Genomic DNA, 19,191 nt, shown 5'->3' with positions numbered 1-19,191 from the left:
AAAAAAAAAAAAAGAGTGTGCTTCAATATGATACAAAGATTGCATCGTTGTAGTTTTTCTCATTTCAAAAGGGTATCCTCTTTTATGGTCAAAATTTAATCATATACCTCTCGGGGGCATGCGAAAAAGAGAGGCATGATTAAAAGTTTTTGATGATGAACTAGGGTTGTCCTTTGATATTTGCATCCTTTTTTGACTCTACGTTTTTTAGAGGAACTTTTTCCATATTGAATAATTATGATGTACTTGTGTTATAATTGGTGATTGTGGTTTTCACGAAAATATTAATAATCAATTTCATATTAGTTACATGATCCTTTAAAAAGGAAAATTGAAAAAACACGAATTATATTGAGGCGTGTTTTATATATATACATAAAGTATTTGAAAAGCTAAAACATTTTATCTCATCTTAATGTTCTTATTTATTGATGGCCTAGAATTAATTTTAGATTGTAATGGGTTATTACTTTGAATTTTAGGAATAATATACTCCTTCTGTGTTTAAAAAAGTGAAACGTTTTCTTTATCCACATATGTCAATGCAATATTTTGACTGATAATAGCTTTAATTATCAAGAAGTTAAAAATATAAAATTCAATATTAATAAAATATGACGATTTCAAAAAGTACTCACAAGTGGGGCTGTCCATTCGATCTAAGACTGGACCGAAGACCTAAAAATTGCATTCCAGGAATCGAAAATTAGACCTGTTAAGCTAGGATCGAACCCATACAATACCGAAAAAATCAGTCAAAAACCTAGATCAAACCGGTTTGGACTTTAGAATTTTTATTAAAAAATTTCTAAATTTTAAATAATTTATGAAAAACTTGAAAAAAAGTAAAGGAAAAATAATATTTTAACGTCTTTTTTTTTTTGTATGTTTAGTACAAAAAAGCTTATACAACTAAAGTTTTCCAAGCTTGTTAAGGACAATCTTAATCTTTATTAAAGGTTTATGTATAATTTTTAAGCAAAAAAACCGGTTCGGTCCAAGACTAGTTTATATAGGGTTTTGGACTTGACCAAACCGAAGACCGGAAAAATAAATCTCTTGACCAGGAGACCGCACTGATTAGTACAGTTTGGTCCGGTCCAGTGAGTCAGTGACCAATTTTTGGCTCACAAGACTATACTTATTCTTATGTATAAATCCCAAACATTAGTTAAAATGAATTAGATGAATAGTGCAAAAAGTCAAAATATTTCATTTATTTAAACACGAAAGAAGTATATAAATAGATATGGCTATAAATATGACTTGATCTGACGTCATGTCATCGGTTAAGAGAAGGTGACACATAATACCACGACAATCCTGTAATACCAATAAGTTTTAATAATAAATATAGATATAGAATAAAGATGTGTATCGATCTCTATTTTAAATGACGATTTCTAACAGTTTATCCTAAGCATTTTCATGAATTAGAATATGCGCAAGTTGCAACTAACTAGTCCCTGGTCCTCGTATAACAGTGATCGAGTGACAATAATATGCCATTTAAGCTTTATTAATAGTTGATCAACCGAGTATAAAATCAAATAATTAATGACGAGTTGATCATGCATGTTGCGGTTGTTGCCAAGAATGCCAACTAGCCAATAATCAATATCTTACATAGCATAATTTTTTAGACAAATACAGTTTATGAGCGTGGACTATGTGACGGGGTAATAAATGATAAAAGTAAAATTTTTCTTTTGAAAGAAAAAAAAAAAAAAGAGTAAAACACAGGAACATAAAAAGAGAGAGAAAAGAGAACATATCAAAATAGAAAGTATAACGATTTTTTTTTTTTTTAAAAAGGGAAAAATGTACTTTAATAATTTTAATTATGGACGATTTACGTCTAATAATCTCAACTAAAGTTGTTTTTTTTTATTTTTTATTTTTAATTTTAACTATGCTATGCGTTTGCCTCCTATGGTCCCAATGACCGGTAACTTGCTCAAAGAGTTTTTTTTTTTATTTTAATAGCTACGTGTCAACACTTAATTGACCCAAAATTTAAAATAAAAAAATAAACAAAAAAAATTACCCAACCACCTTCCCCCCACTGCCAAACCATAATTTCTCCCCTAAAACTCACCGAAAATCGGCCAACCACCCACCTTAACTACCAAAACATGTCGGTCGATCCTCAACAGCCCCATCTGGCCTACCCCAACCCCAAAAAACCACTAACCCGACCCGTTAAAACCACAACAACTACAACTCTTCCCTCGATCAGCCGCCACTGCAACTCCTCCACAACCGCAAACACCAAAAATTAGCCCGCCAGCCCGCACCGCACCAACCACCAAATACCTTAGTTGCCACATCTTAACCACAAACACCAATTAATTTACAATAGCAGCGCACAAACTTCGGCAACGAACCAAAGCAGCCCCAAAACAAAGTAGAGCATAAATTCGACAATGTTCACTTTGGAGGGCCTATTTCGAGTGGTTAAGGGGGGTTTTCAGGGGTCAGGCTGAGGTGGGTCAAATGGTTGGTAGAGGGTCGGGCGACCATATTTATGGTCAAGGGATGGTGGCCGATTGGTTTCTAGCGAGAATATGGGGTGGTATTAGGGTTTCCGTTGAGGTTAAGGAGTGGGGAGAGGGTGGCTGATTTTTTTTTTTTAAAAAAAAGTTTTGAACCAATCACGTGTTGACACATGTCATGATAACCAGTTATAACAGGTCGTTGACTTGTGTTGACCAGTTTAGGACCATTGGAGGCAAACACATAGTATAGTTAGGATTATTAAAAAATAAATCTTAGTTGGGATTGTAAGAACTAATCGTTCATGTTAGAATAATTAAAGTGTAGGTTTCCTAAACAAAGAAAAAAAAAACAAATTATAAGAACATACTACCTCCGTTTTTTTTAGTTGACACGTTTTGACTTTGGCAGTATTCACATACTTCCCTTTGACCATATTTTGTGATTTATACGTAATGAAAAATATAGTCATATGGGGTGTTGTTAGATTCGTCATGATATATATTTTTAAAATATCAACTTATTTTAATTTTTGGTAATCGGTAATTAAAGATATTATCGGTTGAATTTCTGCATTTACAAACGTAACTAAAAAAACATGTCAACTAAAAAGAAATGGAGGTAGTAGGTAATTAGTTTGTCATTTTCGCACAAAGTCTTTGATCAAATTAAAAATATTTAGAAGTAGGTAAAGCATAGTTAAGTAATCTGTCTTTTTCGCAGAGTCTTTGATCAAATTAAAATATTTAGATGTAAAACATATTTAATTAATTTGTCATTTTCCACATACGATTAATATAACGACTAACGAGTGGGCAAAAGTTTTCGTGCCAATAAGTACTCCACTTGCTCCTAGTTGATAAACACAAGTATTCATTTATTTGTACTCCACTACTCCGTAATATATTAGTGCAAAAGTCTTCAAGTCGTTCTTTCAAATAAAAAAAAATAAATTAAAAAAAAAGGTCTTCAAGTCGTGCGTGCAAATAGCCAAGTACTCTCTCTCCCATGTGGGTAGAAACTAGAAAGGGGAATGTTGTGGCACATATTCTAGCCAAATGTAGTAGGGAGTATGAAGGTTTGAGAGTGTGGTTAAAGGAAACCCCCCCTTAGGGGATGTTTGGATTGGGATAATACATTAAGGGGTAATGAAAGTCAAACTAAGCAAAATAAATGTGAAAATAGGGAAGAAGGAGATAGTAGTGGTGTGATTGTAACAAGATTATGTAGTGATGGTATGGTGTGAGGTGAAAAAAGAGGAATCAATACCCTCATTTTGGGGGTAATAATTACACTAGGGGGAGAGTGAGTAACTATTACGTACCCTCATTATGAGAGTAATAATTCTTTCATCTCTCTGTTTTCCTCATGGTACAATTACCTTATTTCATTTGTAAAGACCATGTCTCCTACAACATCACCTCTAATTACTTTTGTTTTTTCAAGTTGACTTTTATTGCCCTCTTAATGTACTACCCCCAATCCAAGCATGCCCTTAGTGTTAACTCTGCTGTAATTTTTTATATATATCTCTTGCATTGGGTAATAAACTCCTCTAAGGTTATGTAAAAAAAAAAAAAAAAAAAAATTCCATCCTTTTATTAGAGACCCATTTCTCTTTATTATGTGAGTAATAAATGTTAGAAATAAGTCTCTAATTTATTTAGGGACAGAGACAATAGATTTTTTTTTTTTTTGAAGGAAAATAGCCAAGTATTTATACACATATTATTCAATTTGTATTTAAATGATTTTTCTTGTGTATTAGTTGTATTAAAGCCCGATTCACTTCACCTTAAAAAAAAACATGCAGTAAAAATAAGTTCAGCTCTGTAAAAAATAAGTTCCGTTCAGTAAAAATCAGTAATTTCAAAGAAGAAATATAATAGAAATTTAGTAAAAGTAATTTTTTCAATTCAATAAAATTAATTTCAGTAAAACTAATTTCATTTCAGCAAAAACAAGGTAAAGTGAACGGGACCTAATCCGTAAAAAATTATAAAACCTTATAAGATATACTGTAGATAGTTCCTTCATTGTATTTTCTTTGCAAAAGATTTTCCTTCATGCTTTTCATTTTGCCAATATACGGTACTTCTACCATTTTTTAAACACTTGTTCTATTTCATCTCCATACGCGAAGTTTTAGAAGAAATTAAAAAATAGTACAAATATGGAGGTAATGGAGTTAGTAGAAGGTAAATTGGAGGAGAGTCAATCTAAAGGTAATACTCCCTCCATCACCTAATACAAATCTTTATTTCCTTTTTGGGTAAATAAAAAACAATGCCTCAATGTATTTAAGATTGTATTTTTAGATGTTGTTACCTTTTTTTTTTTTTTTTTATGAGTTGTCATCTTTTTTCTTTTACTTTTTTTTTTTTTTTTTTTGTACTTTTAACATCAATTTCCAACATTTTCTCTCTATATCTCTTCAATTATTCTCAATTACTTTTTCATTCTCGTTATCTCTCTCTAACCCCACATGCATATATGTACTTATAATAATTAATTTTAAATAATTTACAACTTTCTTAATTCCCGCGTAAAAACCAAAAGAGGCCTTTTGTGTGAGGGGACGGATGGAGTGAAATATAATCCTATTGAGTCTCACTAGTTAAGAAAAATGAATTAAATATTGTAAAAAATTACCAAATAAGGAATAGACCAAGTATTTAAAAATGTCTGAAATGGAAAGTGTAAAAAGTATTTAAAAATAGAGGGAGTATATCTTTAATTGCTAGTACATTTAATAATTATCTTCTAAAATAATACTCGTACTCACTAAATAAAAATATTTTAAATACCTTAAGACTAACTTTAAAAAAAAAAACACAAAGTCTTATATGCGGCCGGCCACACCGTGTGGCCAGTCACTATAGGGGTTACTTCGCTAGTGTAATGGGGGTTACTTGGTCAATTTTAAAGGGGTTACTTCATTATTGTTATAGAGTTACCCAGTCAGTGTTATATGGGTTACTCGATCGGTATTATAAGGGTTACTTAATCAATGTTATAGAGGTTACTTTAAGTGGCCACACGGTGTGACCGGCCGCACACAAGACGAGCTGAAAAAAAAATAGTATTGTTTCGTGTGAGATCTGGTAACTTGTATCCAGCTAGGTCGGTAATGATTTATCGTCCAACTAATTAAGTCCCTGCACATTCAACGCAGATTAGCTGTTGTCAAAAGATAACCGCATGCTCCGATGCTAAAGTTAGTAAACTAAACGATATGAGTACAAAGGGTGGTTTAATATAAGTGTTTTTGGTTAAGAATATCATACCTTAGAAGTGAAATATGATTGGGTATTTATAGAAATTCCCAAGTTGGTGCCACATGTCGTTCCACGTGGTTGTCTTGTCAAGTGGGCGATGGGTGTCCACGTGGTCGTTAGTAGATCTCCACGTACGTGGTTTGCGAAATAGGCGGGTATGGGTAATGATCGGTATTGAAAATGATTTGTGTTGGCATAACTATGACTTTCTTTTTTGTTTTTCAAAATCATATGATATATGTCATATATTGAATAAAAAGTTAATCAAACTTTTTAAGATCATGATAATTTTGAAAACTGATAACAGTTAAGTGAAAATATTTTTTTCTTGTTTACTGTTTTTGGTTTCTTGTTTAAAAAAAAAATAAATAATAATAATGTCAAACAAATCTTAAACAATCATATTTTATTTTGGGCTAATAGCTCAAAGGTTATTTGATTTTTGGCAATTTTTCCTTTAAAATATAAATTCCAACTATTGTAGGTTGTTGCTAGGGAAATTGCTACGGTCAATCTGTCATCATCGATTAAAAGAATAATTAATATAATAAAGATAAAATAAAATTTGTTATGAGTACTATAATTTCCTCAAAAAAAATCTGTTACTATCAGGGCTTGCTTATGAAAATAATTAAAACTTAGATTTGTTAAACTGATCACCGATTTTATTATTCATATAAAAAATAAAAATATTTTAAACTCTTATAGACTTCATAAAACCAGAATAACTTTATTTCAACATAATAACCTTTATTTAGTATATTAACCTTTTTTTTAATAAAAAACTATAATGTCACTAATATTAGTTGTCCAAGATAAATTAGTTTAAGTTGTGAACCAGATCCATTTAAAATTTTGTAAATTTTCAAACATTACACAGCTACACAACATAATCCAATACATGTATGGCCTATATGCAAATAGTTATAATAAAATACCATACAAGCAGGCATATAACGTAAAAGATGCCGGTAATAAATCTTCTCAAAAGGCGTAGAATTTGTTATATACACCCAGGTGTACTGTACAAACAACTAACACAAGGTTAACTTTTGCTCTTCATTTGATGGTTAAATGAAAAACAATTATCAAAATGAGTACAAACTACCCTTGAAAGTACGGTACACCCGGGTGTATATAACAATCTCACCAAAAGGCTAGCCATACTGTGTGCAATGTGCGTGTTGGAATCATCGGTGTGAACATTTGAACTCTCAACTAATCATCGTTATCAATCCCAAATTAAAAAAGAATGGCTGGCATAGCTTGATGAAGACTTCTTCCCTACCGTGCATGTTTTCTTTCTATATAAATTCTATCCAATCTATCATCTATATCCCACTCATCTATATTCCCCACTCATCAATATACCTTAATTCTTTTCGTTGTGTCTAAATTTGACTTGCCAAATCTAAGTTTCTAAGTTGTCGTGCCATATAAATTTCATTAAGTTGTTCCCCAAATTTCCAACCATCTGATTAACTTGCCACAAAGCCCATCTTTTTTTCAGTCTTGTCTTTGTTTTTCCATTAAAAAAAAAAAAAAAAAAAAATCCCTTTGTTGTTCTTCAGAAGACACTTTCAACATTTACCATTTTATTTATTTATTATTATTTTTTTTTTGAAAATGGACATCATTAGTACATACATTGCTGAACCATTTATGGCAGGTCTATTCAATGTTGTACTTGATCGGTTGGTACGTGAGAATACGAGTGACATCTCAACTGATGATAACGATCTCTTAAAGTTGAAAATTTCAATGAAAAAAGTCAAAGAAATGATCGAGGACGCAGAAGAGAATAAAGACATGAGTAAGTTGAATGTTAAGGACTGGGTGAATGAGCTGAAGCACGCAGTCTATGATGCTGAGGATCTCATTGACGAGATTCAATTTAAAGCACTACAGAAGAAGAACAACTATGAGATTGTGCCTCATCAAATCATAGACTTGGATAAAGTGCTTAGCAACATTATTGATACCTTTAATAGATTTGCAAACGACGACCCCTCCATGATTCAAGTAATTAGTCGGAGACTAGAAATACTCGACAACTATGGTAAGCCGGCGCACCGGGATCTATCGCCATCAACAAGTCCATCTACTAGTTTCGTAGATGAATCAAAGACTAGTTATTATGGTAGAGATTCCGAAAAGGAGACGATTATTCAAATCTTAATTGAGAGTGCGCAAGGAAGCCTAATGAAAGGCAAAAAGCTCTCGGTGCGTGGAATTCATATAATTGCTATTGTTGGAATGCCTGGGATTGGGAAAACAAGCCTTGCTCAATTAGTATACAAAGATGAAAGAGTAACTGGCAACTTTCCATTCCAATCATGGAATTTTGACACCGAGCTTGAGAGTAGTGAAGTTATTTTAACATCAATTCTTGATGAACTGTCCAACAATTTGCAGCCTACAGGCAGTACGTACACACCATCATTCTATCAAATGAAAAATCTAGAGAAAATTCAGCAAGCTCTGCGTAGAAAAATGAACGGGGTAAGGGTCCTGATCGTTTTCGATGGTGTTCGGGATGAAGAGAGCATGAATGGTAAATGGAATACCATTCTTGACACTTTGAAGGCTGTTGCCCCTGCAGGCAGCGCTATAATAATTACGACGTGTGACCAAGGCTTTGCTGAAAGGATTAATCCTACCTGTATTATTCAGTTGCAAGAGCTTCCAAATGATGATGGCTTGACTTTGTTTAAAGAGCATGCATTTGCAGCTCAAGATGACAAGTTGGAAGCTATTGCTAAGATAATAACGGCGAAATGCAAAGGCTTGCCACTTGCCATCAAAGTAATTGCTAGTCTCTTGCACTCTACATCACATGATGAATGGGAGAGCATAGCAAACAGCAAGATGTGGGAGTTGCCTGATAAACAAAAGGAAGAAATTCGTCCAGCATTGTTGCTGGTGTATAAAAGTCTCCCACCACATTTGAGGCGGTGCTTTGCATATTGTTCAATATTCCCCAAAAATTACTATTTTGAGAAAGAGAAACTAGTCTTGCTGTGGATGGCTGAAGGTTTCCTAGAGAAGCCAAATAATAACGATTGTCACCGAATCGAAGACATAGGCGATTCCTACTTCAAAAAACTACTACAACGGTCCTTATTTCAAGCGACCTCCAAACATTACTATGTAATGCATGATTTGATTCATGACTTGGCTTCATATGCCATGGGGGAACTCGGATTTACGTTAAAGTCGTCCGATGATGTTGTCATGGGCTCCCCTCGTCATTTCTCATTTCAACGGAGTAAGTACGATACAACAGCAGAAAATTTTGGGCTCACTCTTGCTTGTGCTAATCATCTTCGTACATTCTTGCCATCTGTAACCTCCTCCAGTCAATCTTGCTACTACTTATCTCACAAATCGTTGCAATCGTTAGGGAAGTTTTTCCGCTTACGTGTGCTGAGTTTGAACGGCTACCAAATCACCAACATACCATCTTCAATTGGCAGGCTGAAACACTTGCGGTACTTAGATTTCTCATCCACTTTAATCAAAGATTTGCCAGAGTCTATATGTGACTTGCTAAACCTACAAACATTACTCTTGTCATACTGTAAGCAACTCACAACATTGCCAACGGCGATAAGAAACCTTGTCCACCTACGCCATCTTGATATACGTGGCACGTGCAAATTGAAGGAGATGCCAGAGCAAATAGGCACTCTGAGCAGCCTTCAGACTTTAACAGATTTTGTGGTTGGTGAGGATTATGGCATTAGCATCGGAGAACTGGGGGGTATTTCGCAACTGAGAGGAAGTCTGAGAATCTCGGGGATTGAGAACGTCGTTGCTGATGTGGATGCTCTTGCAGCCAAGTTAAGCGATATGAAGCATCTTGATGAATTGGTTCTGGTGCAGAAAGAAGAGAGCTATGATGATGATAGGAAACATGAATCACTTCTACTTTCGCTAAAGCCTCATACAAATTTGAGGAAACTTACCATCCATTTTTATGAAGGAGATAGATTCCCAGATTGGGTTGGTGATGAGGCATTCCGCAACTTGGACACCCTACATCTTGAAAAGTGTCCTCATTGTGTCCAATTGCCATCGTTAGGACAACTTCCTTCACTTAAGCACCTCTCAATCAAGGATTTTGATCAATTAAAAAAGCTGGGCCGACAGTTTTTTGGACAGAATAATAGTGCATCATCTTCACCACCTTTCAAATCACTGCTGAGTCTCAAGTTTGAAGGGTTAAACCAGTGGCAGGAATGGCTCTTCTATGAAGATGGTGCCAAGCCATTATTTCCTTGTTTACAAGAGTTGCGCCTGCTGGATTGTCAACAGTTGACGGGAAAGTTACCTTCTTGTCCAGAAACTCTGGCAATACTTGAAATAAAGAATTGCCAAAAGCTTGATAGATCACTTCCCAACTCAGATCATCTCCGTGAGTTGAGCCTTGATGACTTTGCAAGCAATGATTTACAAAAATTTACTCGGTTAACTAATTTGAGCTTGACCTGGGCGAGGCAAGTTGAAAGGGATACAATCACAAATTGTCTAGAAGCCATACGTTCAATGGAAACTCTGGAAAGACTACTGATATCGACTCAACAGGATGTTCTTATGGGAGAATGGCACCTTCCCTCTTCAATCAAGTCACTTAGTGCTTCTATCGCCACCAATAAAAGTACTACAGATACGGTCATAGGCGGTAGCTCCAAACTGCAGTACATGCAGCTACAAGGTTTTCCTTCTCCACAATTATCTCAAGGCCATTCAACATCGCTTGAATCTTTAAGCATTTTCAGCTGTTCCGGTCTCACAGAGTTCCCAAGTATCCTTTTGACATCTCTGTATGACCTGTATTTAGTGGATTGTTGGCGTTTGGGTCCCATCCCATCCCAAAGGCTTTTTGCTCCGGAGCTCGTATGTTTAACCCTCCATGGATGTAACATACTTACGACACTTCCCAACGGAATGTACGAGAACTTGCAATCTCTTCAGTTTCTCTCTATCCAGATTTGTCCAGTGTTTGAGAAACTTTCAGAGGACCCTTTTCCTCCTGGCCTGCGAACATTATGCATTGGGAGCTGTCAAGAGTTTAGAATGTTTCCTGAGAAGATGTCTAGCTGCAGATCTCTCGAGTTTTTGGACATTCAAAATTGTTCAACAATTGCTTCGTTTCCTGCAAGTGGTCTGCCACCTAACCTACAAAGACTACATATACTTAATTGTAAAAATCTTACGTCTTTGCCTGAGAAACCCTGCCACAACCTCAAGCTCTTGGTTATATGGAAGTGCCCGAAAATAGAGTCATTTCCTCAAGTGGGTTTGCCTCCGAGCCTTGAGTCACTCGAACTAGATGTTACTGGCTGTGATGAGCGTATCCAGAGCAACGTAGAATCACAGCTAGGCAGACTTATCTGTCTTAAAGAGCTGAGAATCAAGGGGATTGAAGATGTGGAGTCATTTCCAGCAGACGATTCGATGCCTATCAACCTCAACGTCCTCAAAATAGAACACTTCTCCAAACTTAAGTTAATCAACTGTAGGGAACTTCAACGAATTTCCAACCTCCGCGAGTTTCAGATTGAAAGATGCCCAGCACTTGTGTCTTTCTCTGATAACTTGCCCCAGTCTCTTTGTCATCTATCAATTCAACGATCAACTTCAATGGTGAAGAGGTGTCGTGTACCGGATAGACAGAGTGCAAGATGGATTTCACATATTACCTGCCTTGAGCTGGATTAATAACCAGCAGCCAGTGGCCACTGTTAGTTGGTATGATCGTGCAGCCGTGTAGAATCGGGCAGAATGAGTGGTACGGTGTTATTGTTCATGGTATTAAACTTCGTCCTTTGCATTATTTACTTAGCTTGGATACACAATATGATCTGAGTCAAGCTAGCCATGTATATATGATGTATGCTTGGAGTCAATCGAGCTAATTGGTTTATGATAAATGATTCATATGAATTTGTATATTTACAAGAATGTTCAAAAATAATTTGACTTTGTTCTAGACTGAATAACACGAAGTACATGATAATCTGTATAATAAAGCGTTAGTATGCTTTTATAACATGTGATTTAAGGTTTGATATCTTTTCCAATTTATTCACTTTGTATCTTTGAAAGTTATATACGCATTGTTGCACACTTGCAAAGTGGTATTATTTATAAAACACAAAAAATTTATTTGTTGCAACTGTGAGTAAAAAGTAATAGAGGTTGGAGGTACTACACTAAAGCTCCAAGTCTGTAGTTCTGTACTACTATCCTAAAGGTGAACAGTGAACTGTCCCAATGTGCATCGCACACGACATTGCTAATTTTAGTCGCCTCTTTTGTACGAGTTCTTTTTCGATTAATTTGTCATCTTGGAAAAACAAGTTTAGCCAAATCTATGATTGAGTGATTAGCTGATGTTAATCTTTAGTATTATGTGGATTGACTCTAACTTAATTCCTCCATGCCCAAAATCATTGATCCTCATAACCTTATCCTAGTGTTTTTTTTTTTTTCTTCAGGCTAGCTATAGCTAGATGCCTAGATAGTCATTTCTTAAGGTATTGTTGTACAAACTACATCTATTGAGCCCATGAAAAAACCCACATGTGAGTGGTGTGTTATCCTACATCTATTGAGTGCATAAGTAAGAGTTTGTATTGGGATGTGTGTCCCAAATTGAAGAAAGAAGATTATTGTGTCCACTTGATAAGGCTAAGGGGCTATTCCCCTTATGGCCTTATCGCCATATGGTTTTGAGCTGGAACCTCCTACACATTGATATTTTAATAAGGTTAGTTCATTTTAATTGAAGAGGATCATGACCTATTTTATCATTTTATATGTGACTTTTTATTGCTAAATATCTTTAATTCAATAATACAAAGTCATATTAGATTAGAAAAAATAAGTTTAACTCATAACAAATTAGAAATAGAATAAATTCAAATTAAATTAGATCAAAATAAAATAAAATTCACCTTATATTTTAGACAAATGAGATTACGATGGCCCAAATTCAATTATGTGTCAATAGGCCCATATTAACATCTGATAGCCCAACACTTTCCAACTAAAATCTCCCCCAAAACCCTACACTTTCTTTCTCTCTCTAAAAATTCCATCTCATATTTCTTCAGTTCGAAGCTCTGCAACATGAGAAATCAATGGCGTCTTCTTCTTCGTAATCACCATTTTCTCTCTCCAACAACCATCTCCAGACCACTCTCTCACCTTCAGGTAACTTCCCCTCCCAAATCTTCTCTTTCTTCATCCTCCTTTCTCCCTCATTTCAACCAATTTGAGCACAATTTTTTGCGTCATTTTTCATCTATTCATGAAAAATCCCCTGAATCTTTAACTTTACTTAGTATCTTCAATAAACCCATTAATGGTGATGAGATTAAGAACGAATTAGATGCTAATAATGTTGTTATTACTCGTGATCTGCTTGTAAATGTGCTTAGAGATCTTAATTCGGATCCTAAAACTGCAATTAAGTTATTTGATTGGGTTTTGGAGAGGGAGAATGGTAGCGTGAGCTCGAAAGCTTATAATTTCATGTTAGGGATTTTGGGTAGTAATGCGCTTGTTAAGGAATTCTGGGAAATGGTTGATTCTATGAGGAAAAGGGGTTATGGGGTTAGAAAGGGTGCGTTTGATAAGGTATTAGAGAGGTTTGAGAAAGATGGATTGCAATCTGATGTTGAGAAATTGAAGGGATTGTATTCAAAGGACCTAACTGGGGCGTCGGCCGATTCGGCATCGGCTAGGGTTAGTAAGATTGTTAGGAGGGAAGCTTGGGATGAGAATGTTGAGAAGGAGTTGAGTGCATTAGGTGTTGAGTATACTAGTGAATTGGTTAAAATGGTGTTGGAGAAGCTTAGTGAAGAGCCTATGAAGGGGTTGATCTTTTTTAGGTGGGTGGAGGAGAGTGGTTTGTTTAAACATGATCAGCAAAGTTATAATGTGATGGCGGTCGTATTGGGTAGACAGGAATGCTTGGATAGGTTTTGGATTGTTGTTGAGGATATGAAGAATGCAGGGTATGAGATAGTGTTGGAGACTTATGTTAAGGTCTTGGAAAGGTTTGTCAAAAAGAGAATGATGAAGGATGCAGTTAGCCTATATGAGATTGCAATGAATGGTGCAAATAAGCCTTCTCGGAGAGACTGCACGTTTCTTTTGAAGAAAATTGCTGTTGCCAAGGTGCTTGACATGGAACTGTTTTCTAGAGTTGTTAAGGCCTATACGGAAAAGGGTTATGCTTTGGATGATTCTATGCTGGATGCTGTGCTCAAATCATTGACCAGTGTTGGGAGGATGAGGATGTATAACAATGTCTTAGATGCTATGGTTAAAGGTGGGTATAAACCGAGTGGGGCTATGCAAAATAGGGTTGCTTTTGATCTAAGTAGTTCTAGGATGAAAGACGAAGCAAACGAATTTATGGTGAAACTAGAGGAGTGTGGTATGACCCCTGATCACAGGACATGGGTATCTGTGATTGAAGGACACTGCATTGGTGGTGATCTTGAGAAGGCAAAGGACTGTTTCGAAAAGATGGTTGAAAAAGAGGAAGCCGCTTCTGCAGGATATGCGCTTGATTTGTTGGTAAATGCCTACTGCAACAGAGACAGAGCTGCTGAAGCTTGCAAGGTACTATCTGATATTGTTAACAAAGTGGACATAAAGCCGGGGCATACTACATACAAGACTCTAATTAGCAAGCTCTTGGTTCAGAAGGGTTTCCAAGAAGCCTGTAGTCTTCTTGGTTTGATGAAGAATCATGGGTTCCCTCCGTTCTTGGATCCATTTATAACTTACCTTGTGAAGAGAGGAACTGCAAATGAGGCCATGGTCTTTTTCAAGGCTATGACTGTGAACAAGTATCCATCCACCAACGTTTTCCTTCGAGTATTTGAAGCACTTTTGAAGGCTGGAAGGCATAGCAAAGCTCAAAATCTGCTGGCCATGTGCCCACAATATATCAGGAACCATGCAGATGTTCTTAATCTCTTTTGTTCAATGAAGCCTGAAAAACCTGCTAAACCAGCTGCTGTTGCTACATAAGATTGGTAAACTGTAATTTTATTATATGTTGTGAAAAATATTTACTGGCAAATTTTTTCCAAATTTTGCAGTGTAGCTCATGTTTACATTTTGTTGAGGATTTGAGCTGAAACAGCGGTTCGTTTACAAATAAATTTTATTTCGTAGAGTTTATGTAGTTAATCACTCCAGCAGTTCCGCCTTATGCCTGTATATTGACAATAAATTTTTAAACTTTGAAAAATGTTATGATGGAGTTTTAGACTTTTAGAGGCATTGAGCCAAAAATGTATTAAACATGTAATTTAATACGTAGTACATCATAATTTTATGAGAAGAATTGCTACTCTATTCTTCGTGCAAGGACTCTTTTCCGTTGACAAGTTAGGTTCTTACACAAGAAGAATATGCAAGACAACAAGAGAAAACTATCCACGTTGTTGAATCTACGAGTATCAATGGGGTGTTAGGTAAAATTGCGGATCTTCCCCCTAATAAGCTGTACTTCTCATCGTTGCAACAGTAGGTTCTCGGCCTGTGTAGCCACTATATGTGCAGTACATTGCATATATGTTTTAAACCTTATCACTAAATTCTCATGCTTTTCCTGCCAATACTTGTAGTTCAAAATTTGCATTGTTGCGCCTGTTTGATTTGTGATGCAATTGGTAACAAATTGTGCTATTGCCTTATTGAGTTATCGATATGGTATGTATATACATTTTGCAGCTTCATTCCCCATTTTCTTCTGGAGTATTACTAGTCATATATCTCCAAATTTTGTAATGTAGTTCATCTCTTGATTCTGATTTTTTATGCTGAATTTTTGCCCTTTGGGGTCAATACACACAACTACACTACACAAGTTAAGGTGACACACACAGACATCCAAATAATAGTTTTTAACTTAAAGTATAGTTTAGGCCCATATAGTCCAGCCCATATCAAACTTAACTTCTAGACTAAAGCCAGGGTCAATCACAAGTTAGATTACCTTTTTTCAAAAACCCCTTTATAGTTTATACTACTCGTAATAAAGTTAATTAAAACTTTTATTTTTGCAATATTCACAAAATTTATTTATCGTCGTTTGTAATTTATAGCTACGGTGAAAATATTCTATGTAAAATCTGCTAAGATTAAATTATTTTGTATTCGAGGTATCAGCCTCTTAAAACTCTCACAAATACAAAACGTAGTACAAATATCGAAAAACAACTAGATAACCTTGGGTAGTACATCTTAAGACATGGTGATGTAGGGTGAATCTGAACGAGATGGTTTTGGTCACTAAATACTAAATAGGCCACCTGCGGCTCTTTTGAACACCCTAGGTAATACCTTGTTCTCTAGCCAATCTCGAGATCCCGTGTTAGAAACATCGCCGAATTGTGAGGGTTGCATTTTTGGACCATGTAATATTGTTATATAATCAATAATCAATCACATAAAGGCTCATGGTGACTTTAGTCAATGGAAGGAGGCGTATACAAAACAATCATATTGATTGTGACAAAGTGGATGGTTTCAACCACTCAAATGGCCTTTTGGGGTATCAAGGGATCCATATGAAACACCTTGACCTATTTCCTATCCAAGTCTGGAAAAGTCCACAATTATCTAAATTTAAGGCTATATAATACACGAAATCGGACCAATTTCAAAATTATTTGTCCCGGTGTTGAATAATATTAGGATTGTAGGGGATGCATTAAAGGGTCATGTAATGTTGTTTGGTGTTTGGAACCATATATGACCAATGGTCGGTTATATAAGGCCCATGGCGGTCTTTAGTTGATTAAGGGAGGTGTACGTATAAATGGCTAAATTAATGGTTTATAGGCAAGTAGATAATTCCAACCACCTAAATGGTCTCTTGAGGTGTTGTGGGGTCCTAAGAATAACCCCAATCACTTTTCCTTATAAGTCATTAAAAGTCCACAATTTTACAAAATTAAAGGCTATAATACACGAAATTAGACTAATTTCGACAGTTTTTGGGCTTGACATCAAAAAATCTTGAGATTGTAGGAAATACATTTCTGGGTCATATTATATTGTTTGGAACCATATATGACTCCCCTAGTCAATCATATAAAGGTCCGTGGTGGCTTTGAGACAATGAAGAGGGCATAAATTGTAAACAAATAAATTGACATTTTAAAGGCAAAATTGATATTTTTTACCATCCAAATAGACTCCCAGGGTGTCTTGGGTCCAAGGAAAACACTCCAACCTATTTTCTTTTCGGGTCTTAAAATGTGAAAAGTAGTCTATACTTCCGGGCCTATTTTCTTTTGGGGTCTTAAAATGTGAAAAGTAGTCCACACTTCCTGGCCAACTTTCGGAAATTTTAACAACATTTAAGTGAATGGGTGGGTATCCCTTCAGGGTCATATAAGTTGGGTTGGAATTAAAAGAGTCTTATTAATAATCTATAAAGTCCCAAGAATGAATTTGATACAAGTATGTGATTATTTTAGAATCATGTTGCATTGGTAGTAAAAAGTTACTGTACAAGAGATGGTTATTTATATAATCTACTTGGTATCTCGGGATTCTATTAAGGTAAATTCATGGGAAATGATTTTGGCACACCCTTAATTGATTTTGGCACATCGCTATGTGAGAGCACAGTTTTCTATGCTCTTCTCACATAGGGGTGTGCCTAAATCAATTATGGGTGTGCCAAAATCAATATCCTAAATTCGTGTATGGAGTCTTTTATCTTCATTAGTGTTGTTGATTATTTCCAAATTCATTACTTAACACAACATTCCATTATGATACAGTTGTATTAGATAACAAATTAAATCAAACGTTGTAGCCAGCTGGTAAATCATTTTACAATATAATATTATATCTCTAATCATTAGCGTAATCATGGATTAGTTGTACATAATTACATAAAAGTATGTTAGTAAGCAAATGGGAAGCACGTATACAAATAATTTAGAAAAATACTTAAAAAATTACGTTGCAAAATTAAAAATGATTGAGCGAGTGCTATATATGTTTCATCAGTAGAATTCCAGTTTTCATATGTAGTATAACCAATCATCCTCCATTGAGTCCATTATATACTCCTAAAGCTAATTTTTAGTGTTACACTTACTAAAAATGGTTGTGCATAAGCCAAAGTCGCAGGGCGTAGGAATGTTGTGTGTGGTGGTGCTAATTGTACTAACCATTAGCGTTGCCAATGCCCAGCCTTCACCAAATGCCAATGCCCAGCTTTCACCAAAGTGCCAGAAGCACATTAACGAGGCACTCGAAACTTTGGATACCGAAGAAAAAGGGTTAGAAACTGACTATTTTGGTACAAGTCAAGACCGGTTATCCCAGTTTACTGAGGCGGAGCGTTCAAAGTTAATAGACGAGTGCCTATCATTCCCTACACCAGTCATTACCTACACCAAGGAGTGTGGGCGTCAATTCATCAAGGTGTTAAACGCCTTGAAAGAGACCAACCGGAAGATAGAACGCGAAGGGATTACTTCTTTAGAGGTCATAGAATCCCCTAGAAAGCAATACCAACTCCTACGTACTAAATGCTCAACTCCCTAATCATACAAGAGCCTTCCATGACGATCATATTTCAGATATCAATTTCTTGTATTGTTTGCAATTTATGTGTGTTAATTACTAAGCTTTAAACTCTTTTAACAAATCATGCTATGTTGTTTAAGTTAGAAAACATTTAATTTGGTATTTTTTGTTTGCCAAATATTGAAGCATCAACATTTAATTTGGTATTTTTTGTTTGCCTAATATTGAAGACTACTCAATCACAAATTACGTAGTATTTACAAAATTAAGATCAGCATCTGATAGTCAGACAGCTCATACGATTAGCTTCTAATTAATAACAATATCATGATATATATATTAGAACAATCTTAATAAACTTTGATCTACATGCTTTTATAATATAAGGCCCTGTTCTTTTCACCTTAGAAAAATAATATTGAGTAAAAATAATTTCAGTTCAGTAAAAATAAGTTCAGTTCAGTAAAATTAATTTCAGTTCAGTAAAAATAAGTTCAGTTCAGTAAAATTCAGTTTTCTTAAAGAAGAATTATAATAGAAAATCAGTAAAAATAATTTCAGTTCAGTAAAAATAATTTCAGTTCAGTAAAAATAATTTAATTTCAATAAAAATAATTTCAGTTCAATAAAAATAAGTTCAGTTCAGTAAAAATAATTTCAATTCAGCAAAATTAAGGTGAATCAAACAGGGCCTAAGAGCATAACGAATGAAATGGAAAGCACGTAAAATTATTGCTATATTGAAACATAATTAAGATAATCACATGTCAAGACTCAAGAGTAAATGAAAGGATGAGATCTACCAAGTACAGTAATATATAACAGGTGCACAGGT

General features: G+C 35.1%; 2 protein-coding genes across 2 annotated transcripts; both read left to right on the top strand.

Annotated features, from left to right (window-relative positions):
- The first annotated feature begins 7,400 nt into the window (after positions 1 to 7,400).
- LOC145593890 (putative disease resistance RPP13-like protein 1) lies at positions 7,401 to 11,498 on the top strand. The gene has a single exon (XM_081650251.1). The coding sequence runs from the start codon at positions 7,401 to 7,403 to the stop codon at positions 11,496 to 11,498; it is 4,098 nt and encodes a 1,365-aa protein (XP_081506377.1).
- Positions 11,499 to 12,890: 1,392 nt separating this feature from the next.
- Positions 12,891 to 14,985, top strand: LOC145594668 (pentatricopeptide repeat-containing protein At3g02490, mitochondrial-like). The gene has a single exon (XM_081651003.1). It carries the CDS (start codon positions 12,912 to 12,914, stop codon positions 14,826 to 14,828), a length of 1,917 nt encoding a protein of 638 aa, XP_081507129.1. The 5' UTR covers positions 12,891 to 12,911; the 3' UTR covers positions 14,829 to 14,985.
- The last annotated feature ends 4,206 nt before the right edge of the window (positions 14,986 to 19,191 follow it).

The sequence above is a fragment of the Chenopodium album genome, chromosome 19, assembly GCF_948465745.1.
Source record: "Chenopodium album chromosome 19, dcCheAlbu1.1, whole genome shotgun sequence".
NCBI classification, from domain to species: Eukaryota; Viridiplantae; Streptophyta; class Magnoliopsida; order Caryophyllales; family Amaranthaceae; genus Chenopodium; species Chenopodium album.
This window is presented reverse-complemented; position numbering and strand designations above follow the sequence as displayed.